Consider the following 10,571-nt stretch of genomic DNA (forward strand, 5'->3'; position numbering starts at 1 on the left):
AGGATGAAAAAAATAAAGAATGATAAATGCTGCTAAGGCTGCAGTGAAAAAGGAACTCTTCTACACTATTAGTGGGAATATAAATTAGGACAATCACTGTGAATAACAAGCTGTGGGCTCCTCAAAGACCTACAAATAGAACTACCGTATGATTAGCAATTCCACTCCTGGGTATCTACCCAAAAAGTAGGAATGCACTCAGTCGAAAAAACACTTGCACATCTATGTTTATTGTGGCATTATACATGATTGCTAAGACATGGAACCAACCCAAATGTCCACAAATAGATGAATGGATTTTAAAAAGTGTGGCATATATATACTATGGAATACTACTCAGTCATAAAAAAACAAGACCCTGGCATTTGATAGAAAGTGGCTGAATATGGAAGGTTTACTGCTATGTGAAGCAAGCCAGACTATGAAAGAGAGGCATTATATGTTCCCACTTAACATATACTGACTGTCCACACTCTGCTGTAGAGACTGAATTACTGGAGGACATAAAAGCATTAAAATTGTTGTGGACACTAGAGACAAAGTGGAAGGAGAGAGTGGGAGGGGAAGAGTGCAGGAAAGGAAATTAGGGGGAAAAATGGAGAGAGAAGATATTTGTGGGACACAGATATGGTTTGTTATCTGTTGATGAGGATGTGTATAGTATTCTCATCTGGGCTGAGATATGTGTCATGTTGGGTAAAATCTCTTTAAAATTTAAATGATGTATAGCAATTGAATTTATAAATAATAATAATAAAAAGGATATCATCCTTGGTACCCGCAGTTAGCATAATGGCTGTGTCGCCAGACTCCCATATCGTTGACAACGGTTCAAGTCCCGGACCCGGTGGCTTAAACTCACGCCAGGCGCATGTGCGTGTGTACCCAAGATCCTGAGAGGAGAGTGGGGGAGAAGGGATTGCAGTGTGGCCATCCCCCCTGGGGGGTGATTTCTCACTTTCTTCCTCTCTGTCTCTCTCTGTCTTTCTGGCAAGTGCACATACCCGATAGCAAAAACAAAACAAAACAGTCTCAAAAAATTATTTTGTTTATTTTTAATTTGACTAGAAAGGTACATAGTGAGGGAGAGAGAGAGAGAGAGAGAGAGAGAGAGAGAGAGGGAGAGAGGGAAAGTGAGAAAGCAAGCTGCGAGGTTCAGGACTAGATTGGCCATGTGGGAGTTCAGCGCCCTTAACCACCACACCACCTGCTGGTCCCAATAAATCTTTAACACATGCTTACTTTATGTTTGCATGAGAGACTTGGTTTATAGATTTTTGGAAATTACATTTGACACTTTTGGAGGTTCTATTGAGATTTCCAGGTGACTTACCTTCTGTAGCTAATTAAACTGTGTTGTCCAAGAAGAGCCCTCCATAAGGCCTGCATGCCTTTTCTTAACTTCTGGGATAAAGTGTTACAGACAATAAAAGTCTGTTTTGTTACCTTTACTTTTCTCCTTTTTCTCTCTTTTTCTTCCTTTCTTTTTTCCTTTCTTTCTTTTTCTTTCTTTCTTTCTTGATTTTTTTTTTTTTGAGAGGTTTTTGCTATAGGGTAGAAAGACAGAGAGAGACAGAGAGACAGAAAGTAAGAAATCACCACCCGGGGAGGATGGCCACACCTCAATCCCTTCTCCTCCATTCTCTTCTCAAAATCTTGGGCACGCACGCACATGCGCCTGGAATGAGTGTAAGCCACCAAGTCCAAGACTCGAACCGTGGTCAGCTACATGGGAGTCCAGCGACATAGCCATTATGCCAACTGCTGGCCCCTTTCTCTCTTTTTCTGCTTTTGTTTTTATATTTGCTTCTAGCCCTTGGCTAAGTTGGGCTCTGGTTCTGATTGGCACACCACCTCTCAACGTTGTCCACAGGAGCGGCAGTGATTGGTGAGTTTATGGACTGACCATAGTCACCTCTATCGGGTGGAGCTAGGGAGGTAGGCCCTCTGGAGTAACAGAACCGTCTTCTTAGATTTTGTTGTCGTTTCAGCATCTGTGCAGGAAAGGTCTTTCATCCTCTGAGAAGGAAAGGAGAGCTTTCAGATCTGGACTCGTGTGTTTTAATCTTCTACGTTACTCTGTTCTGTGACTGGAGTTATAAAGCATAAGCCACAAGCTTTCTGAATCTGTACCTGAGAAGAGACACAGCCTCAGTGTGTGAGTGGGATGTAGGTATCTGTGTCTACATGTATGTATTAACATGTACGGTAGAAAAATACATTAAACTGTTAAGTTTTTTTTTTTTTCCGCTATAGGGCACATGCGCTTGCCAGTCAGACAGAGAGAGACATGGAGACATAGAGAAATCACCCCCCCCAGGGGCGATGGCCACGCCACAATCCCTTCTCCTCCATTCTCCTCTCGGGATCTTGGGCATGCACGCACATGTGCCCGGCATGAGTTCTAAGCCACCGGGTCTGGGACACAAACCGCAGTCGACTACGTGGGAATCCAGCGACATAGCCATTGTGCTAACTGCTGGTTCCCTTAAACTGTTAAGTTTTTTAAATAAAAGAACTCTGGGGTCAGCAGGTGGCATGGTGGTTGGGGTGCTGGATCCCACATGGCCAACTGTGCAGTTCAAGTCCCAGAATTGGTGGCTTGAAAATCATGCTGGGCACGTGTGCGGTCATGCCTAAAGTCCTAGGAGAATGCAGGAGAAGGGATTGTGTCATGGCCGTCCTCCTGGGGGAGGGGGTGGCTTCTCACTCTCTCATTGTCTCTTTCTGGCAAGCACACATACTCTATAGCAAAAACTTAAAACAACAACAACAGCATTCTGTCTTAATTGATATATGCACATTAGTAAGAACTTATTTAAATCTAATATTTCGGCAACTCCCAGAAAACAAGCAACTGAACTTCTGATGCTTTAAATGTGCTACGCTTTTAAGAAAAAAAGAGCTTCTCATTGAAACTGCTGAATCAGAAGCTAAGCACATAATGAACCATCAGGCCTGTGTGATACATCGATATCAAAATAGCTGGGTGTGGGAACCAGCAGTTAGCATAATGGCTATGTTGCTGGACTCCCACGTAGTCGACCGCGGTTCGTGTCCCGGACCTAGTGGCTTAAAACTCACGCCGGGCGCGTGTGCGTGCGTGCCCAAGATCCCGAGAGGAGAATGGAGGAGAAGGGATTGCGGCGTGACCATCCCCCCTGGGGGGTGATTTCTCGCTTTCTGTCTCTATGTCTCTCTGTCTGTCTGGCGAGCGCACGCGCCCTACAGTGAAAATCTCTCCAAAAAAAAAAAAAAAAAAAATAGCTGGGTGTGTTTCCTTGAGTTTAGTGATAGGTGGGTAACACAAATGCATACTTTATTTCCTTAAAGGAAGATGTACTTTTTTATTTTTATTTTTTTAAATTAAGGGGCTGATTAATATAATCTTCCTGAACTTCTTACACTGGTTTACTTACTCAAAAAGTTTACATTACTCACATATGTCTCAGATAATAAAAAATATAAAGTTATGTATTTATACTGGATTATAACCCTGACAAATGATTTATATCAATAGTAATCATATTCTGCAATGTGTCAATTTAAACATAATTACTCAATCTTTTGGTTAATTTTAAGATCTTAGACCATTATTAATTGAGTTGCTTAGTCTATAAACTTTGGATACTTAGCTAATTTCTATTTCTATTTATTTAGTTTTTAGAGTTTTGTTTTTTGCTATATGGAGCGTGCACTCCCCAGAGAGACAGAAAGTGAGAAATCACCCCCCGGGGGGATGGCCATGCTGCAATCCCTTCTTCTCCAGGCTTCTCTTGGGATTTTGGGCATGCACAAACACGCATCTGGCATAAATTTTAAGCCACGGGGTCTGGGACTCAAACCACAGTGGACTACATAGGAGTTCAGTGACATAACCATTAGGCCATCTGCTGGTCCCTACTTGGCTAATTTCTAAGTAGGACAGAATGCTACCAATACAAAAAATGTGTATGTGTGCGTGCGTGTGTGTGTATTCTTTGCTTCTTAGCATCGTACTTTAATGCATTACAGAACAGCTATACCGCAGGGCAATATTAACAGAAGTGTTCATTTTTGACGTTTTAAGATAGAAGGGGTAAAAGAAGACCTAGTGCATGCTCCCTGTGCCAGTGAGCTTTGCGGCTCTGTTAGAACACTTGCCTGTGATAACAGCTTCTACCTCCTGGTTCTTCCTGTGCAAAGGATACGACCTACTTTGGTAAAAACTATAATTAGCAAACATGAGTGATCTCTGCTAGGAGCAATAGCATATTAGGGATGAAAATCTGCTTGACTCAACCGATTTTAAATGTAAATCTCATCCAAACCCCTGTCACATATATACTTTGAAGGAGAATGTTTGCCCAAATACCTGCCACTCCGTGATCCCATCAAATTGACACAGAAAATGAACCATCAGGCAACGTAAGAAATTAATAAAAAGGGAAACATTGCAGGCTACATGGAAACACTGTATTACTTTCTTAATTTTTCTGTAAATCTCAAGCTTTTCTAAAACATAAATTCTTTTTTTAAAGCCAGAGAAGGCCGGCCCCATGGAAAATGGGATCCCACATGACTGATCACAGCTTGAATTGCAGCCTCAGCGGCCTGAAAAACATGCTGAGCACAGGCATATGTGCCCAGGATCCTGAGACGGGGAAGTGGAGGGAAAAAAGATGATGGTATGGGGACCAGCAGTTAGCGTAATGGCTATGTAGCTGGACTCCCATGTAGTCGACTGCGGTTCAAGTCCTGGATCCAGTGGCTTAACCTCACGCTGTGCACGTGTGCATGTGTGCCCAAGATCCCAAGAGGAGAATGGAGGAGAAGGGATTGCGACGTAACCATCCCTCCTGGGGGGTGATTTCTCGCTTTCTGTCTCTCTGTCTCTCTCTGTCTGTCTGGCGAGCGCACGCGCCCTATAGCGAAAACCTCTCCAAGGAAAAAAAAAGATGGTGGTATGACCAGGCCCTGCTGGACTTCTCTCTCTCTCTCATGCATGTGGCCTCTGGCAATACATAAATAAGCCAGAGAGTTGACACGGGCAAAATTCTCTCGCTTGTTTGAAGTAACAGATAGCATGCCATAAGCTCCCCGTGGAGGAGGTTATGCGGCAAGGGTCTGAGGGCAGCCTCCAGGCCAACAGCCTGCCAGAAAATGAGGAATTCAGTCCTACAACTGTGAGGACCCCACCAAGAAGCCGTGAGCTCGGAAGAGGACCCCGAGCCTCAGATGAGATGCACAGCCTGGCCGACCGACGCCTTGCGGTCAGTCCAGTGAGACGGGAGCAGAGGACCCAGCTGACCTGTACCTGGGCTCCTGACCCTCAGAGGCATGGAGAGGGTAAATGTACCATTTCAGACGACTGCGTGTGTGCTCTTTTGTTACACAGCAACCCCAGGCAGCAAGGGCGCGCCTGTTTTCCCTCTGGCTGCTCTGTCCAGCCATGCCTGGGTTACATTTAATATGAACTGCCGAGAAAAGAAGGCCTCACAGCTGACTTGTACAGCCTAAGGCGAGAGGCAGAAAAGCTGCTCCTCCCTTACGGCGCGGCTTTGCCAGCTGTTCGAGATCTCCGGAGTCTGGACACAGGATTTCTTCTTGCTCGGGGGATCGGTCTCCACTCTATGAAGGCCTTCAGATTATTGGATGAGTTCCATCCACATTAAGGAGAGTCATCTGATTACCCAGAATTCACCTATTTTAGTGTTAATCTCATCAAAGAAACAAAAAACACACACCATCACAGAAACATTCAGAATAAGGTTAGGCCAAATATCTGAGCACAGTGGGCCACAGGCACGGACAGGTAATCTTCCCACCAGAGACGTGACTGCCATCAGGGGAAAGCCGGGATGAAGCTCAGGGTCAGGAGGCCACACTCCAAGCTCTTCCCAGGAGCCCTAAAGTATCACCATATTCTACTCAGTGTGAGAAATACCCAGAGGTGGGACCAGCAGTTAGCGTAATGGCTATGTCCCTGGACTCCCATGTAGTTGACTGCAGTTCGAGTCCCGGACCCGGTGGCTTAAACTCACGCCGGGCACGTGTGCATGCATGCCCAGGATCCCAAGAGGAGAATGGAGAAGGGATTGCGACGTGGCCATCCCCCCTGGGGGGTGATTTCTCGCTTTCTGTCTCTCTGTTTCTCTCTGCCTCTCTGGCGAGTGCACGTGCCCTATAGCAAAAACCTCTCCAAAAAGGAAAAACCCAGTGGGAATGTGTCTTGTAGGTAGAGGGAAAAGGCTGAGTCCTGTAACCTAGGTGAGAAGTAAACATTTAGTTTTGAGTGAAACAGTACGAAGCGTCTGGTTTGCTTATGTTAGCTTTTGCTATAGAGCTCATGTGCTCACCAGAGATGGAGAAAGAGGGAAAGTGAGAAGTCACCCCCCAGAGGGCTGAAATCCGGGGCTGAGAGCTGAGCTTTTGTCTTCGCCGCTTTTCCTCCAGCAGCTTCTGTCATTCCCAGTCCGGACACAGGGTGGCGCCACGTGACCATAGTGTCCACAGGGACCTTCCAGGTGATCCTACAGGGGAAGTGGACAGAGCGGCTTCTGAGGGAGGGTGCCCCGGTGGCTGGGTCCCCTCCCACCTCCAGGGGCAGACGGGCTAGGAGTGGGCTTAGTGTGGCTGCATGAGGGAGTAGGTGGGAATTCTAGCGGCAGGAACGCTGGTGTCCACCAGGCCCCTCGAGAGCACGGCTGATATCCCTGTCCAGGGCAAGCAGGACTGGCCGGGCTGGCTCTGAACCCTGGAGACTGAGCTCGCTGCAAACCTCCGTTTCCCCGGGCATTGCAAGGACCCTCATTCCCACCCTACACCTCCACTTGGGCCCCTTTCCTTTTTCTCTGGGTCACAGGGTGTTTTTAGTAAGGGCAGCCTGGGTGGAGGAGGAGACTGGACCCCAGGCCATGGAGGGAGAGGCCGTGCTTTGCTCCCTGCCTCGGGCAGCCTGCATGTGGGGCGGCAGGGATCTGTGTAGTAGTTCAAACTGGGGGCTAGAAACAGTACCGGGGAGACCCAAAGCTCGCTGCTACAGGTGTGAGCCTGGACGCTGCGTGAGGGGGAGCGAGGAGGGCAGCCGTGCTTGGGAAGGTGGGGAAGGCCAGGTCTGTGCGGTGGGTGGGCGGCAGTCTCTGGGGTGGCCTTCTTGGCTGGAGGGGAGGCCTGTGCAGTTTCTCTTCCCCGCGCTCTCGCCATTGGCACCTCCATCCTGACTCTGCCGGGGCCTCACTCCGCCAAGGCTGGGCTGGCCAGGGGCTTGTTTTGAAGCCCGATGTGCTGGGGAACAGGGCCTGTCCATGGCTCGCCCCCACCCTGACCTCGCACCCAGGAAGAGGCCCTCGTCTGCCCAGGCTGGGGAGTAATCCTCTGAACAAACAGTCCTCAGCCTTATCGCTAACTGGACCCCAACGCTATAATTAAAGGTTCAGGAGGAAGGGATTATTACAGAGGAGGAGGCAGAGCCCCCCACGGCCCGAGGCTGGCATCGGGAGCCCAGCCTGCTGGGGATAACATTCAGGACACCCCCTCCCCAGAAACCGAATCACAGGAGGCCTTCCGGTCTGAGGCCTGCGAGCCAGGTAGAGCCCAGAGGGAGCCCCACATGAGAAGAGAAGTGAAATTGTGTTCCTAGTCGGACGCAGTTGCTTTATCAATGCGCCGCTCGCAAACAAACTGCTCAGGGCATGGCTGCCCAGTGAGGGCGCGAGTACAGACATCGGCCGGATGAGCCTGGAGCCAAGGGACTGGCGTGGTCAGATGGCCTAAGCCTCTCCTGGCCACTGGGCTTGGGCTCTTACTGGTCTCGTCTAAGGACACCCTGGGCTGTGTGGCCTTTATGCTGTCTGTGACCATATCTTGGGCCATTCTGAAGGTGGAGTGTGACCTGCAGTTTCCCCTCACACCTGACCCGGCTTGGTATCTTCCCAATCTAGTACAGCCTGGCCTGTGAGGGAAACTTCATCCGCCCTTACATCCACCCATGACCACACACCCATTCATCCAAGGTCGACTCAACACCTGCTAGCCAGACACTGCTCTAGGCCCAGAGATTCAGTGAGGGACGCGACAGAGCCCCGTCTTCACGACGCATACATTCCAGCTACAAAAGCAGACCACCAGCAAGACATATCTAAGGAGACGATATTTGCACAAGGCCTAAATGCCCTGAAGAAATGAGAGTGAGCACGGGAGAGGCAGTCCAGGCCAAGGCGCAGCCTGGGGGAGCACGTGTCTGGGACCAGCAGAGGCTGGAGTTGAGCGAGAGAGGGCAGGCGTGGGGTGAGAACGGGCTTCGGCAAGACAGGCGGTGGTCAGATCACTCAGGCCTCGGAGGCCGTGGGCAGCAGAAGCCTGTTAGAAGGTGCCAAGCAGAGGCAGTGAGGAGACTGGATTATTCTAGAAGGGTCATCAGCAGCCATGTGGAAGAGCAGTTGTAGAACAGCGTGGAATGGGACACTGGTGAGTTGGAAGCCGAGGGAGCACCAGAGGCAGGAAGAGGTGGATGCTGGGACACTGGGCCTGAGCGGCCGAGGCTGCAGAAGGGTCGGGGCAACCCAGGTCTTCGGGGCCTTGGCCACAGATGGAGATACTGTTAGTGGTCAGTGGGTCCCAGAGGTCATGACTGATACGGAGCAGCTGGGGGCAAGAGGCTGCCTGGGTCAGGGCCACGAGGGCCAGGTAGGTGGGGGGAGCGGGCCTTTGCCTCTGGTGGGAGGGACGCCTGAGGGCAGGGGCGCGGGCTGCAGGGGTGGGAGTGGGTGGGCAGTGCAGGCCGACATCGCTCTCCCCGGCTCGTGGCTTGCACTGCAAGTGTGAGCTAACCAGTTCCCAGACAGCAGGAAAACAAGAGAAGAGGCTGGAGGCTTGGTGCTCTCAGCGGCCTGTGGGCTGGGCCCTGCCAACCCCGCGCATCCTCGCTGCACCTCCACGTGGGCCTCCAGCCTGACCTGCGGTGTCTGCTGAGCTCTCTCCCACCTGGCTCCTCCCCAGCACAACGGCAGGGCCCACACTGTCACAGAGGGGCCGCTGTCGGCGCGGGCCCCTGCCTGTGAGCCTGTTAGGGAGAGAGCTGCGCGGCTCGGTCGGGAGCGGGAGCAGAGAGCAGCCCACAGCACTGCAGGCCGGACTCCAGATACTGAAGGTTTACGTCCAAGACGTCACTTTTCCCTCTCGCACCAAGGCTTTTCCACAAAATGAATGCCCTTCCCAGAGCGGGGTCTCGCTCCGTGGGGTTCTCGAAGGCCATAGTGTCACAGCAGGGGGAGGTCGCCGGGGCCGCTTCTCTGCCACTTCCAAGCAAGTGTCCTTTCTGCCCAGCCTTGTGACAAGGGACAGCTGCAGCTCCCCCCTCTAGCTATAAAAAGCTCAAACACCCGGTGACAGAGGACATTCTACGCCAGGACGCTCGGGAAGCTCGAGCCGGAGCCATGCTGAGGTTGCCCACCAGACTGCTCCAAGGCCCCCTGAGGTGTCAGGTGGTGCCCAAGATGCACGTCTCCGCCAAGGCAGCCAGAAACCCCACCTCCCCCACCGTAAGTGGCCTCCCAGCAGCAGTGGGCAGCCCCGAGAACCTGGCCCATTGACTGCTTGGGGGGGTGACAGACGTCCAGGCTGACCTCAGGGCTATAGCTGCGACATCTGAATGCCCGGGGAGGGGGTCCTTGCAGCCACTGCCTGCAGGCTGGTCTCCCATGGTGGCCAGCAAGCGGTGGGGACGGGTACTCAGCTCTCAGGCACCTGCTGAGCACTCAGTGGGCAAGAGTGGGCTGTGTGAGGGTCAGACAGTGCAGGGGGACTGTAAGCCCAAGGTAACCCTCGGCTCCAGGACAATGCATGTCTCTTTTAAGCCTGAATAGGTCACGGTCTAGAAGGTCGCCCACCCAAGGTCAGATGGCGAAGGCCTGAACCCAGACGTAAGGTCATGGTTCTAGGCCAGGTTTGCTCCTAAATCTCCGAGGGTTAGTCAGAAGGAAGGGTTAGTCTCCACCCGGCATCTGATTCAGCTTTAGGAAAGGCAGGGCTCCTTGGGTAGACGTGGGCGCAGGCCTTCTCCGGAGGGAACTGAGTAGGGGTGAGATCAAGTTCAGCCATGGAGAACGTGAGGCTCCAGGTGGGGTCCTTACACACACGCAGCCCCGGGAACCTCACCTTTCCCCAGGCTTCGGAACTGCCACTTAAAGAAAGGGCACTGGGGCCAGCGGGTGGCACGGTGCCTAAGGGTGCTGGGCTCCCACCTGTCTGACTGCGGTTTGAGTCCAGGACCTGGCGGCTTGCTTTCTCACTTTCTCTCTTGCTCTGTCCCTTGCTGGTCAAATTAATAATTTAAAAATGAACGAAAGGCCCGGTTTGGTCTGAGGCACCTGCTGCACAGTACCCGCTGTGTCCACTGCACCTGGGGCCATCCCAGGGCACTGACCTCTGGTCTCCCTGAGGCTGCCAACCACATGGGCGATGCGGATGCTCGCTGCTTGCGGTCTGCCCGTGAGAAGGCTGGCAGCCAAGTCCGTGGGGGGCAGGCAGGGCAGTCTGAGCTCTAGGACCGAGCCCTGCTGCCAGACACTCCCTCTCCGGCCAGTGGACTC

General features: G+C 51.5%; 1 protein-coding gene across 1 annotated transcript in view; it reads left to right on the forward strand.

Moving 5' to 3' along the window:
• The first annotated feature begins 9,361 nt into the window (after nt 1–9,361).
• LOC102501939 (cytochrome c oxidase subunit 8B, mitochondrial) overlaps nt 9,362–10,571 on the forward strand; it is a 2,394-nt gene continuing 1,184 nt past the window's right edge. Inside the window, exon 1 of the mRNA XM_006164460.2 lies at nt 9,362–9,521. Within this exon, the coding sequence (XP_006164522.1) occupies nt 9,417–9,521 (105 nt within the window). The 5' untranslated portion in view covers nt 9,362–9,416. The remainder of the gene's footprint in view (nt 9,522–10,571) is intronic.

This window comes from Tupaia chinensis, unplaced genomic scaffold, assembly GCF_000334495.1.
Source record: "Tupaia chinensis unplaced genomic scaffold, TupChi_1.0 Scaffold143624_1, whole genome shotgun sequence".
NCBI classification, from domain to species: Eukaryota; Metazoa; Chordata; class Mammalia; order Scandentia; family Tupaiidae; genus Tupaia; species Tupaia belangeri.